Source organism: Erpetoichthys calabaricus, chromosome 16, assembly GCF_900747795.2.
Source record: "Erpetoichthys calabaricus chromosome 16, fErpCal1.3, whole genome shotgun sequence".
Classification (NCBI taxonomy): Eukaryota; Metazoa; Chordata; class Cladistia; order Polypteriformes; family Polypteridae; genus Erpetoichthys; species Erpetoichthys calabaricus.
Window position 1 is genome coordinate 94,697,363 of NC_041409.2, and position 14,447 is coordinate 94,711,809.

The window sequence follows — 14,447 nt, forward strand, 5'->3', positions numbered from 1 at the left end:
GGAGAAATAAATGCATAAAAGGCAAAACGATGATCAAAATACTTTACAGCAATTGACAATGATACATGACAAAGATGGTGTTTTTATACAGTGACAAAATGGCTGACGGAGATGAGCTGGCAGGAGATGACACCATAACTGTCAGACGGAAGTGACATCATCATCGGGAGCCGGAAGTGATGTCATTGAGGTGGCGTCATCATCAACTCCCCACCCCACCCAATATCCCCCACCTCCCAAATCAAAATCCCTACCTCATTTAATTTACTTCTTCTTCAAGCACTGGTGAGAAATATCCTTCAATGAAAACAAAAACATTTACTGTTTTTGGTATTACTGTATATGATCATTGCCATTTGTCTATATGGACCTGCTGTCTTTATAGCAGTGGTTCTCAAACTGTGGGGCGGGCCCCCCTAGGGAGGCTCAAAGGAACAAAAAGGGGGGCACGAAGATGTGAAAAAAAGAAAACAAGAATCGAAAATATGAAAAATACATCTATTGAAACTAAAACAAATTAACTTAAACTACATTCTGATACTAGAAAAATAAATACAGAGTTAGATAAATGTTGATAAAATTTAAGTAGGTATAATAAAATATGCATCTATGATATATCATTAATTAAAAAAGAACAAATTGATATTAGTGGGCTCCTTTCAAAAAAACGTTAGGGGGGCGCGATTAAAACTGTTATGAAAACGCGGGTCGCAAATACAAGTACTTAAAGGTTGAGAAACGCTGCTTTATAACAATAATCCCCTACATGGCTCCCAGTATGGTATTGATTTTCTTAGTTAGGTCCTTTTAAGTTTAAGAACCCCTGTTCTACACCATTGAAGATGGTCACCAATCAACTTTGTTCAAATCAAGTGACACAATTTTAACCAATGAAAGCTCAAATAGTAAATCATAATTACAAGACAGTAAATCAAATTTAAGAACTACTGAATCAAAATCATGACAGTAAATTAAAATTATTGATACTACTATGAGAAAAGATGGTATATAAAAATGAACAGATGTCAAAATTATAGTATTAAATCCAAATTACAAAATGATTTGAAATTCTGAGGTGCTAAAGCATAATTATGAGACACTAATGTAGCAACCTAAAAGATTTTTTGAATCTTTGTTATGAGAAAAAAAATGCAGTTTTTGGTTCAGATAGATTTATTTTTCATATAGATAAATAATCCTCTTGGTTTATTTGCATCAGCTTTGAGGAAGCGTTTTTACTGTTAAAACGGTGGCAAATGTTTATTGGCAGATTGATTTCTGTTCCTCAAGGCAGTTCAGCTTAGGGTTGGTTAGTTGGTAAGGCAGAAGAGAAAAACGTGAAAGTTAGGAAAAAAGAGCAGGAGGTGTCAGCAATAATAATAATAATAATAATAATAATAATAATTTTTTGAGTTCGGGATAATTAATAAAAATAGCAAAAACCCATCTTCAGGTCATTGACTGCTAGATCTCACTGTTGCCCTTGCATGCATTTGAGTGTCATTTATTTCTATCGCACATTATTATACAAATAATATAACTCAAAGTGCTTTTCAAGATGTCAAAGAGATAGTTAAAAGAAAATAAATTAAATTCAATAAGGAAAGAAAAATAATAAATAAGTACCAAATAAATAAAACGCAAAAATAAATCCATATCAGCTTATACAACATAGATAAATAATTGGAAGAGTAGATTTGAGTTCCTAATGCTTTCTGCATAAGGTGCAACGGTCAAAGAGCTACGCTAAACCGCAAAGAGCTACTATTGAAATACGAATTCATATTAATAATATAGTAAATCATAAATTTAAATTAAAAGATGCATTTTAATTTTCTTTTTTCCCTTACGTTTTGAATTTAGCATTGGGTTTTATTGCACTCATTTGTTTTCTTTCTACTAAAGATTTTCAGAAATGTGTTCAACGATCTTGAATTTTGCAAGATTAAAAAAATGTAGAAATTAATTTACTTTTAACTTCTCAAGCTCCAAAACTGTTCTGAACCTGGAATTGGCACCATGTGCGCTCCTGGCAACCTTTAATGTCTAGCTTCAGAAGGGCGCTTTCTCCTTTAAAAAAGGAGGCGGGGTAAAGCACACATACCACGTGATCTTTCCCTGACCAAAGAGGGCGATTTCTACATCAAGTCCCTTGTTTGAAACAAGTAATCAGCGCTCTGTTTTGCCCTTTTTCAAGATGTCGGCGCCCAATGGTGACACGTTTTCTACTTCTGATAGAGAAATGGGCGAAGAGTTAGATGAAGTTGAGGGGCAAGAAGAAGCCGAGGACATCGAAGAAGAGGCAGAAATGGAGAGCGAGTGCGATGAAGATGAAAATGTGGACAATGAGGAGCAGGCTGCCGTGTATGTACCGGGGATCGATTCTCTGAAGCCGGGAGAAGTCTTAGAAATGGAAGAGTCTGCATACAGGCTATATCACCAGTGTCAGACCGGTAAGGTGACAGTTACTACGCATATAACATCGAGAAACACATATGATATTAGGAAAACCTTAATCTTGAAAGCGATCTTCAACTTTGTTAAGTTTGTATTAAAGATGGTTTACTCACAGAACGGGGGAGGAGCTCCGCTGTGACGAACTTGTTTATCCAACGTTTTGTTTTAAATACTTCTCGAATATTAACATGGGCTCGGTATTTTCAATAGAAATCTCTTATAAACTTCAATTCTGAACTATAGAAATGATAATCAATAACGAGAGTATAGTATGTTTTTTTTCAAGTTGCTGCTTATTCGTAATGTTAACTAAGGAAAAACAAGGTTTTGAAAGTATGTTGTTTTGTTAAACTTTAAAAATGACTCGAAAAATAAATATTTCCTGCTTTGATTTCATGTGAATTATGTACGGACGTTAACAGGTAGCCACCTTCACCCGTTGATATTGACAGATCGTTGCACTTTTGTCACCTTTTGCTCTTCTTCTTTCCATTAGGAGCGCCATGTCTAAGCTTTGACATTATCCGAGATAAGCAGGGAGATAACCGAGAAAACTTTCCTCAGTCTCTGCTGCTGTGTGCCGGAACCCAAGCAGATACAGCCCAGGGCAACAGGTATTCTGTATGTTTTATTTACACAGTACCATTTACAATCCAGAAGCAACTTTAAAGCTAGTGAAGTGCCTACAGGCTGTGCCACCGGCTGGCATCACTGTTAGTTTCTCTCTCCCAAACATTATTGTATTGGGCATGACTTCTCAAACTTTAAGCCAAGCCAACCCCTAAAATTATTATACCAGGGCTGGTCCGGACCACTAATTAAAACTCAATGCTCTGCAGTAGAGCAATGTTTCCCAACCTTGGTCTTGGGGACCCACTGTGGCTGCAGGTTTTTGTTCCAACCAGATTCATAATCAGTAACAAGACCTGATAACACTGATCTCATCTAATTAGCTGGTATTTGTTTTCTGTTATTCTACATTCAGAAAAGCACAGCAGCATGTTTTTTACATTTAGAAATATTTCTGCTTTTGCTATAGATTTAAATGCTTAACTGTCCGTTGTTGATTTCATTATATTTTGCCCTTTTATCTGTGTAGTTTTCCCTCATCGTTGTATCTTATTAATGACAATTAAAAAAACTACTAACCAAGGCAAACACTGAAGAATCAAAGGCTGCAACTACTTTAGTGTCAGACCCGCTAATTAGTAAATAATGGATTAATTAAACAATTAGAACACATGGAAAATAACAACAGCATTTATTTCTATAGCACATTTTCATACAAGTAATGGAGCTCAAAGTGCTTTACATGATGAAAAAAGACAAAATAAATAAGAATAAAAATTAGGGAACACTAATTAACATACAATAAAAATAAGGTCCGATGGGCAGGGAGGACAGAAAAAAACAAAAAAAACTCCAGACGGCTGGAGAAAAAAATAAAATCTGCAGGAGTTCTGAGGCCACGAGACCACCCAGCCCCCTCTAGGCATTCTACCTAACATAAATGAGCTCAATCCGTCCTCATGGTATTCGGGGGGTTTCATGGAAGAATTTGATGATGACGGTCATGTGGACTTCTGGCCTTCTTGATTATTTTTTCTCTTCACCACGTAATGGTGGATGCGGGACACTTTTTTTTGTGGGCCACCCTGTATAAAATACACTATTTTAAGCATGGAGGGTTTTGGTGCAGACCAGTGTTCTTAATCAGAGAGTGTAATTATCAACAAGTAAGATTTTAACCCAACCCTTCCACGACCACCCAAACATCCACACAGCCTTGAGTACCAAGAGGAAAGATGGAAAGAAAGGTTAAAACATTCTATGGTTTCATAAGGTTTTTCACTAAAAGCCACCTCTTGCAGTAGCACATGAGTGCAGTACCGATTTACACTTGGTACTACAGATATTGGGGTTTGGGGGGGGGGGGTTTGAAAAGAGCCAGTACCATAAGGTTTTGAAATTTTGGTAAGAACTCTTTACCAATGTATCAGTTGTTGTAAAATTTCTATTGGACATTGTGAGACGTTAAGCAAAATGACACCTTTTTTTTGGCTAACTAGAAAGATTACAATATGCAATCTTTCAAGGCAACTCAGGTCCCGTCTTCAGGAAAGATGTACAGTAATCCCTCCTCCATCGCGGGGGTTGCGTTCCAGAGCCACCCACGAAATAAGAAAATCCGCGAAGTAGAAACCATATGTTTATATGGTTATTTTTATATTGTCCTGCTTGGGTCACAGATTTGCACAGAAACACAGGAGGTTGTAGAGAGACAGGAACGTTATTCAAACACTGCAAACAAACATTTGTCTCTTTTTCAAAAGTTTAAACTGTGCTCCATGACAAGACAGAGATGACAGTTCTGTCTCACAATTAAAAGAATGCAAACATATCTTCCTCTTCAAAGGAGTGCGTGTCAGGAGCACAGAATGTCACATAGATAGAGAAAACAATCTCTAGCAAACAAATCAATAGGGCTGTTTGGCTTTTAAGTATGCGAAGCACCGCGGCACAAAGCTGTTGAAGGCGGCAGCTCACACCCCCTCCATCAGGAGCAGGGAGAGAGAGAGAGAGACAGTTTGTTTTTCAGTCAAAAATCAATACGTGCCCTTCGAGCTTTTAAGTATGCGAAGCACCGTGCAGCATGTCGTTTCAGGAAGCAGCTGCACAGAAGGTAGCCAATGTGAAGATAATCTTTCAGCATTTTTAGACGAGCGTCCGTGTCGTCTAGGTGTGCGAACAGCCCCCCTGCTCAATCCCCATACGTCAGGATCAGAGAAAGTCAGCGCAAGAGAAAGAGAAAGTAAGCAATCTAGCTTCTCAGCCATCTGCCAATAGCGTCCCTTGTATGAAATCAACTGGGCAAACCAACTGAGGAAGCATGTACCAGAAATTAAAAGACCCATTGTCCGCAGAAATCCGCGAACCAGCAAAAAATCTGCGATATATATTTAAATATGCTTACATATAAAATCCGCGATGGAGTGAAGACGCGAAAGGCGAAGCGCGATATAGCGAGGGATCACTGTATTGTAATCTTTCTAATTAGCCAATATAAAGGTGTTATTTTGCTTAACTTCTCACCACATCCATAATGGCTAACACAGCACAATACCCTAGTACTATTGGATATCGTGTTATTTAAGAATGAAAAGATAATAGTTAAAAAATACTGGAAAAACATTTTGAAAGTTAGACTTGTTAAGATTTTGTGGTTAACGAATAAGCATTCCTGACTACAGTTTTGGTTAATCTTTTTAGGATTATTTTTTCAATTGATTGATTCCACTTGCTGTGGCTTTTGTTTAATATTGAATAAACAGAATTATCAGCATTTTGTCCTCCCACAGTCCAAAGACATGCAGGTTAGGTGCATTGGCGATACTAAATTGTCCCTAGTGTGTGCTTGGTGTGTGTGTGTCCTGTGGTGGGCTGGCGCCCTACCCGGGTTTGTTCCTGCCTTGCGCCCTGTGCTGGCTGGGATTGGGTCCCGCAGACCCCCTTGACCCTGTTAAGATATAGCAGGTTGGAAAATGACTGACTGTTCATTTTAAGGAAAGACATTCTTGGTGGGCACAGTAAGCTCGATAGTAATGACTTCACTGTTAGAAATACACCAAGACACGTGGTACCCTACACGACTTTCGGTTGGAAAACATGTCAATCTTAATGACTGCAGTTGCTGTGTCTCATCCCCTTGACAGTGTAGGATTACTCCTATCAAAACCTGTTTGATTTTGGCGTGTCGAGTCACAAAGTGGTCAGGTTGAGTCACTGGGAATGATAAACCACACAACTGAAGGTCATGGGCACATGCCAAAACTGCCCTTGATTTGCTAACATTATGTGAATGAAGTCTATGAAAAGTCATTTTGTGTCATAAAATTTAATTAAAAAGGTATTCATGAGCTCACCCTTGGAAATTTCCAGAATTCACCTGGGTGATTCCCAAGGTTAGTCAAATAATATTCTACACATAAACTGAAAGCAGGACTTTGTGGACAACACAGTCTCTATTATTTTTAGAGAACAAGAGGGATAATGGGATGTTTGTGGAAGGTAACCAGACCAAAGAAAGTCATAGGAAGAGTAAGAGTCCTTCCCCTTTCATTCAAGTGAGCTCAAGGGAACCAGAGAACATAACAGGCATTTTGCCTTTGACCTCCATAAGAGACTGAACTTGAGTATAAGAATACATTTTATCTCTTGTGTCACTGTGGTGAATGAGAACACATACTATATTGATTTACCTGCAGTGTTTTATTTTGTATAGAAAGACTCTTACTTTGTTTCTTTATTAATTTGATAGTCACATAGAATTCTCTCTGCTTCAACCTAAGGCTACTTAAGTGAAAGAATTGAACACTTTGTGTCTTAGTTTGAGTTGCTCCTCAGTGGTCCAAAGTTTGCACCAGCTGCGCCAAGTGAAAAAGTAATTTCCCTTTTTGGACTCGGTGACTGGCTGTGCCAGCTTTGGCAGTAATAATTGAAAGCAGATGTTTCCTGGAGTAATTTAACAGTCTGTCTCTCAGCATTGTGGTTGAACTCAGAACTGCCCTCAACTCGCTGACCTTTGAGAATTTGACCATTAAAACATTTTCATGTTTAGAGTGTTGGAATGGTCTAGTAAAATTGTCTTTTCTTCTGCAGTTCTAGATTTGTAGATTTGGCTGTTGCGGGCCATTGTGCCCTGTAAACTAGCTAGATACAATCCTTCTCCGAAATTCGCTGGGGTTACGTTCCTAGAGCACCTGCAAATTGTGAAAAACTATGAATTTTGGATGTGGTCAAAAATGCCAATAAATGCCTATTTTTATAGTTTAAACTCTAAATATGCCCCCAAAACACTTCAATTTCATTTCAAACTCGGCTTAATACATTACTCTTAAAAAAAACAATGTAAAGGTAAACCCATCTACTGTACAGTATTGTACTGCTATGTCTCCCGCAGTGCTAGAATGTCAAATACCGATTTACCCCTATATGTACTGTAATTTATGCAAGTGCATTTTCTTTGGTATGCGCTGTCATTTTGTTTGATGCAAGTAAGGTAAATACAGTAATAATTTTAATTTAATGAAAATGTATGGGTACTCACCAATAATGAATGATATTGATTGAAGATGGTGTTAATGATGAGTTAGCTGTGCAGTACGTTGATGGTATGTAATGAAGATAATGACTGCACAGCAAAGCAGAGGATGTACAGCTCCTCGATTGGCGCCTCTTCTTCAGGCACTTGGGTGGCATCTTAGGGCTTTAAGAAGAACAAAACGAAAAACATGAGAACACTCGGCGAAATACTCAAGATAGCTACACACGGTAAACTGTTATAATACGGGAATGCCAGAGATGTGTCACAGAGCAGCAGCAAGGAGAAATGAATCACGCTCTCGGATTGGCTACTTTCAAACCTTCCGCCTCTGAGTACAGGGGTATTTCACCATCCCAAGCCACGTTTTCCTTTACGGTTGCTTTGTGTTCTCTCTATAGTACAGTTTTGCCACGAAAAAAGCCATAAAAAAATTGCGGAGGATATTTGCGGTTTCCGCAAACAATTATTAGTTAGGTTGTAAGGAAAAATCCGCAAATGACTAAGGCTACGAACTCTGATCCGCGCCTTTGCGGAGGTCAGCTGTATTCACTTCAGCTCAAAGAGAGACAGATTAGCCCAGGATTATCCAGAAGAGTTCTGTGTTACAGAGAATATTCTGGACTCCTTTAACAAAACACTTGTGTTTCCTCTTTGCAAAGAGAACAGAAGAGGCTTTGAGGTATCTGTCACATGGGATTGCTAACCATGACACAGGGAAATAATGATTAAACTTTTATTTGCTTACTTAGACCATTTTGTTTTATTTGTTTTCGTTGAATACTTTTTCTATTATCAGACCTGCTTAGTCCAGTTCAGTGTTTCTAGGGACTTGAGCTAATCCTGAATTAATTAGTTCCAGAATATTTAGAAAAATCAGACAGTGACAATTTGTTCTTGTTTTATAGTACAGGAGGTGTACACATGAACAGTATATTTAATCGATGGCAGTAGCCATTAGAGTACATGGCTATTGGAAATAGTTGGTTCAGTTTTTATTCTACAGAGACTATTGAAATTGGGATTAATGTGGATGCTGTGACCCCGTTACAGATCTTCCGTTTTGTGTAGAGACAGTGTGCATAAAAATGATTCACCTCCTTGAAAGTTTTCATATTTTATTGTGTTATAACATTGAATCATAATGGATTCAATTTGGCTTTTGTGACAGTGATCATCAGATGAAAGGTTCTTTAATGTCAAAGTGAAAAACAATCTCTGTAGGTAAATTAACTACAAAATAATGAATTGCATAAGTATTAAGTCAGGATTTAGTAGTGTGGTGGATGGCCGGGATGCCCCTGAAATGGAAGGACCAGGAACACGAGAAGGCAACCAGCCTGGCTTACATCGGGGCCATGGGTTTGGAGCTTAGAAGCTGAACCCTGCTGGGGCCCATGCTCACTGCCAGGATGCGCCTGGACAGTTCCGGAGCTCAGGACTAGAGCACTTATGCCACACCTGGAAGTGCTGCCAGAAAAGGATCTGAGAGCACCTGGAGCACTTCCGGGTGGATTATAAAAGAGGAGCCAGAGTCGGGAGGTGGAGGATAAAGCTTGCTAGGAGAGGAGTGGATGCGGCAGAGAAATCAAAATAGAGAAAGAAAAGGGAAGGGACTGAGCAGTATTGCTGTCTGATTTTGTACCGTGCTCTGAAGTAGGGAGCGGAGAGTAGAGCTGCCCTACAAGGAAATAAACTGTGTGGTGTTTTGCACTTGCGTGTCTGTGCCTGTCTGTGTCTGAGTTTGGGGAGCTGTATGCCCCGGTATTCCACAGTAGATACAATTATGGCAGCAACTCCATCCTTGACTCTGTGTGCACGGCCATATTCTTTGCAAAACTGCTGTCAGGTTGCATGGCGATAATGAGAGAACAACCTCCCCCAGCCCCCCCAAGGTCCAACCACAAATTCTCAATTGAATTAAGATCTTAACTCTGACTCAGCCAGTCCAAGACATTAACATTGTCATTTTGAAGCCATTCCTTTATTGCTTTGGCTTTATGTTTGTTGGTGACTCTGACGTCACATTCCAACTTTTATCACGCTGCGCCCCCCACCCCCCGACTCTTTGCTGGTACTGCAAGTCGCGCACACGTCGTGTCGAGTTGAAATTATCTCGGAAAAAGTCTTGTCCCGGGATTTCCTTGATGGGAAAACAACCCCTTTTTTTCAAGGCACAGGTTTCTTGCAGACAGTGTCAGGCTTTCCACCAGGATTTCCTTGCATTTTGCTTGCATTCATCTTACCCATTATCCTCTCCAACTTTCCAGATTCTGCTCTAGAGAAGCATTATCATGGCATTGTGCTGCCGTCGCCATCATGCTTGATGGTTAGGAAGGTGTGTTTTTGATATTGCGCAGTATGCAAAACATGCCATTTAGTCTGATGGCTAAAAAAAATGCAATGTTTTGATTTTTATCAGGACACAGAATTTTCTTTTATCACTCTCCCATGGGCTTTCTTCCAGACTCTAGCCAAGTTGTTGTGGGGGGCTGGGGATGGCGGTTATTTATTTATCTTTGTTCTCTCCTCTTCACACAGGAAATAGTTGTAAGCTGCACCATCTGTCCAGACTCGGCCAGTCCAGCTTGTAACTCCTTCAGGGTTCTCTTAGATCTCTTGATGCCCTTCCTCACTAGTCTTACTGCACAATCACTCCGTTTTTGTGAATGGCCTGCTCTTGGCAGATATCCAGCTGTGCTATGCTCTTTCCATTTCTTAGTGATTGATTTAACTGGACTCCAAGGGATATTCACTGACTTGGCTATTTTCTTGTTTCCATTGCCTGACTTGTACATTTCAATCCTTATTTCCATGAAGTTATTTGGAGTGTGCCTTTTTTTTCCTTCATTATTAGATTAGGCCACTATACTGATAGAGCACAAGTTGGACCTTCCATATAAGGTACATTTATACTACAATTAATTGAAACCCCTTTGAGTAAAAATGGGTGATCTTTTTAACTAATGAGGTAATTTTTTTCCATTTTCTTTTTAATTTTGTTGAATTTATTAAAATCAATTAACATTCAAGTTTTACAAAACTACAGTAGGTTCGAAACAAATGAGGTAACTTTTTAAACTAATGAACTGTTCCACTGATAGTGTAGGTGTGTCATATTAAAGACGGTGAATTACTATGCCTCCAATTTATTTGATGTTTTATATTTGTACTTAATTTAAACCACTTTGCATTTTCACTTTGACATTAAAAGTTTATCTGTTGATTAGTGTCAAAAAGATCAAATCCATTGTGATTCAGTGTTGAATAATAATGTGAAAACTTCAGAGGAGTGGATCATTTTTATAGGCAATATCTTCTTATATAATACACTACTGTGGTTGTCCGTATGTCTGTCCAGGATTTTAAATCGCCTGTAGCTCGCAAACCGTTTGAACTATTGACCTGAAATTTGGAACACGTATACTACATGACGTCTACTATCCGCTTTCGGGGTGATGATTGACCTCCAAGGTTATTCTTCTTTTTATTTTTATTTTATTGTAGAATCGACTCTCTGCAGTGTGCAGCAGTGAGGTGCATGTGTACGGGTGCCGTTCTCATCCCTACCACCTTCGCGATCACTTCCCCTACCTCTTCAAATCTTAAATCATTCTTGAGGCAGATTGAAGAGTGAAAAATGAAAGAAAACGTACTAAGTAATTGCAACACAAACACTGACTTAATCAGTTTTAACGCAAAAAGATGCCGACTAGAAGAAGAAGCGGGACGCTAAGAGTGGAGAGAAGAAGAGCTGCTCAGGAAGCAGCAAGCGCATCAACCTCTGAGCAAACGAATGGTAAACATACAGAGAAAGAGGATGAAAACTAGGTATGATCATGTCAGGTGTATTCACTGCACGATATCCTACAGTGCACCGTTACGTGTGTGTGTGTGTATGTATATCTATATATCTATTGTGACAGATAGAGGGCGCCGTCGTCCTCTTGAACCCTCGGACAATACGCCAGACACCAGGTAAAAGTCCAAATATAATTTATTTGAACAGTAAACAGTGCACAAAGCACCCTCCACTCCACAGTACTCATAAATCAATAATCAATAATACAATAATCACAATCCTCCACTCCCAGACGCGTTGCCACCCTTCCACCCAGCTCAGCTCATCGTCTGGGATTTCCCATAGTCTTTTTATATTCCCTGACCCGGAAGTGTTTCCAATCCCTCAGTCCATGTGATCTCCTATCACTTCCGGGTCAGATAAAAATCCTCTTCTTCATCCTGGAAGCACGTCATTTCCCTTGTCGCTTTGCCTATGACGTACTTCCAGGTTATAGGGCATGTAGAATTCCCTAAGCTTCCCTACAGCGTCTCCTGGAGGTCCCCATGGTATCCAGCAGGGCTGGTTGTAAAAACTACAAGGTCCGTGATGCCCTGCTGGAATTTGGGGAACCTCTATGCCGCAGGGAGAGCTCCATCTGGCGGCCTGGGGGTGTTGGCCGGGATGACAGGCCGGCCATCCCTCACACTATATATAGATGTATCCAGTAAAATTTAACAAGAAAGAAAAAAAAAAATAAAACATTAATTGATAAAGCTGCCTTCAGTGAATGACACTTGTACTTGTTTATATTTTGAGGTATTGTGTACTAAAGGTGGACACCCTGAATTGTAAACAGCTGGATTGCTTGTTCCTTCCTTACAATTGACTCACCACCAGAAACTCGGGACGATGGTTAAAAAAAATCCACTGCTATCATAACATAAATTAAATGAATGACATCATAACATCTTGTTATTAATCGCACAGAAGTACAGTTGGGCCCTGTCAAATCTCATTATGCACCACACATCATACCCATGAATCATGCCCGTATAGCAGATTTACGGTGTTCTTTTTAGTACACACTTACCAGAGAGAATTCTGTAAAAAGCACAGCTCCATTACAAGATCATGCCTAAGAAATATTAACTTTTGTTTTATAAATTGAGATACTAAATCTTTGCTGCTCAGTTTAGTTTTTTATGAAACGATCAACAAAACAAACATATAATAGGATCCTTGTTGTTTTGTCTTGGTAGAGAAATATTTTGCTCTCCTTTCCCCTTTTGTATTATTAAGATGTAGCCTTTGTCAGAATGCCTCAAATCTCACAGACTTACCACTCTTTATAAGGTATTGTACTTTATAACTTCTCCCCACCTTCCCTTCTACATCTATAACCTCAGGCAATTAGGTGTAGTAAAAGACAAGCAGGAGTTAAGTTACACATAAAATAATGTATTATTGATAATATTCATAAATAATAACAATATGTAAAGTACATTTGAATATTGGCAACCATACAACCTGATAAATGGTGATTTGTAGTTTTAGGCGGCACACAGACTTGTTAATTACTTAAAATGTCTCTCTAGTTAAGGCATCATTGGTGGTCAGCTTTCTTTAGAACAGGCCGCATGCCTGTCTCAATATGGCTGCCGAGCTGTGCTCTTCATTGTGTTGTCCTTTACAGTTCATGGTACGAGATGGTCTTCATCAGTTTGGTAAGAGAGACAGAGAGAGAGCTGGGTAAAGTAAGCAAATTTATAGGTTTTCTGTCCAACCCCTAGAGCCAATAGGGCGTCGTGGTTCTTAAAGGCTTCTGACACAAGCCAGTTCCAAACGGCCATACTTCAGACCAATGCAGGAACAGAAAACATCTTCACACCCGCTACCCCCCCAAAACTATTTGTTGAGCTAAAGTTTGCCAGTTAGGCAGCCTGACTTTCCTATGGGGGTTGAGAGACTTCAGAGAAACATTTACCAAACTGGTTTGAGAAACTCCCCCCCCCCCCCCCCCCCTTAATATAACACTAATATTACATTGATGTCTAAGTTACAGATAAAGACATACAAAATATTTATCAGCTTGTAAGCAAAATTTCACATCACAACACTTGTACATTGGTCACACTCATTTTTCTAAATTAAAACATGTTAACCTCTGCATGAAACTAACTTAAATATGTGTAATGCACAATTACTATTTTCTAAATTTATCAGACTCATGTAGTTTGGATTTTCTTCCCTCTGGTCAACTATAATTTTTTTTCTTTTTTTTTGTATACTATGTTGTAGAGTTTAATCGACTGTTCTGGCCTTAATTCAAGTCAGATGTAAACAATTCCAATGCTTAATAAATTCTCTGACCCTTTAACTCTCTTGGGATGTTGTGCTTTTATGTAAAAGCAGCTGGCCCAGTGTGTCTGACTGAGAATCTGTTAAAAGGTAATTGACTCATGAAGACAACATCAACAACATTTATTTATACAACACGTTTTCATACAAACTGTAGGTCAAAGTGCTTTGCAAGATGAAATAAAAAGGAAGTTAATATAAAACATACGAGTATATAAACAAGATTAGGCAACCATATTATACAGTATGTAACAAAGAGGTAAGGTCAGAAGACCAGGAGGACAAGGGGGGGGGAATTCCAGTTATACTTGGAAAGAAAAAAAAAAAACAAAACAATCTGCAGGGGTTCCAAGACCAAAAACTGTCCAGTTCCCACTGGGCATTCTACCCAGCATAGATGGTCTTAAACAGTCCTCATGGTTTTCAGGCTTCACATGGAAGAATTTGATGATGATGATGATGGTCATGTGGGATACTAGTCATGAGACATTATGATGATGATGGTCATGGGACACCTGCCACAATCCATAAACGCAGGGGGCAGCATGGTACCTTGATCAGGTGGTGGTGGTGGTGGTTCAGATCTCACCACAGAAAAAATGGAAAAGACAGCAGAGAACAGATGTTTGTACAGAATTGCAGAACCCAGAGGAAAATAATTCAGTGCCCATATAAACTAATATCGATACAACTAAAATGTAGCTAAGAAAAAGTCATTTTTAAATAATGGGATTTTAGCAGTTTTTT

General features: G+C 39.0%; 1 protein-coding gene across 1 annotated transcript in view; it reads left to right on the forward strand.

Moving 5' to 3' along the window:
- Window positions 1–2,136: 2,136 nt before the first annotated feature.
- The window catches only part of grwd1 (glutamate-rich WD repeat containing 1), a 44,206-nt gene continuing 31,895 nt past the window's right edge, over window positions 2,137–14,447 (forward strand). Inside the window, exons 1-2 of the mRNA XM_028821803.2 lie at window positions 2,137–2,453; window positions 2,954–3,071. Of these exons, the coding sequence (XP_028677636.1) occupies window positions 2,198–2,453; window positions 2,954–3,071 (374 nt within the window). The 5' untranslated portion in view covers window positions 2,137–2,197. The remainder of the gene's footprint in view (window positions 2,454–2,953; window positions 3,072–14,447) is intronic.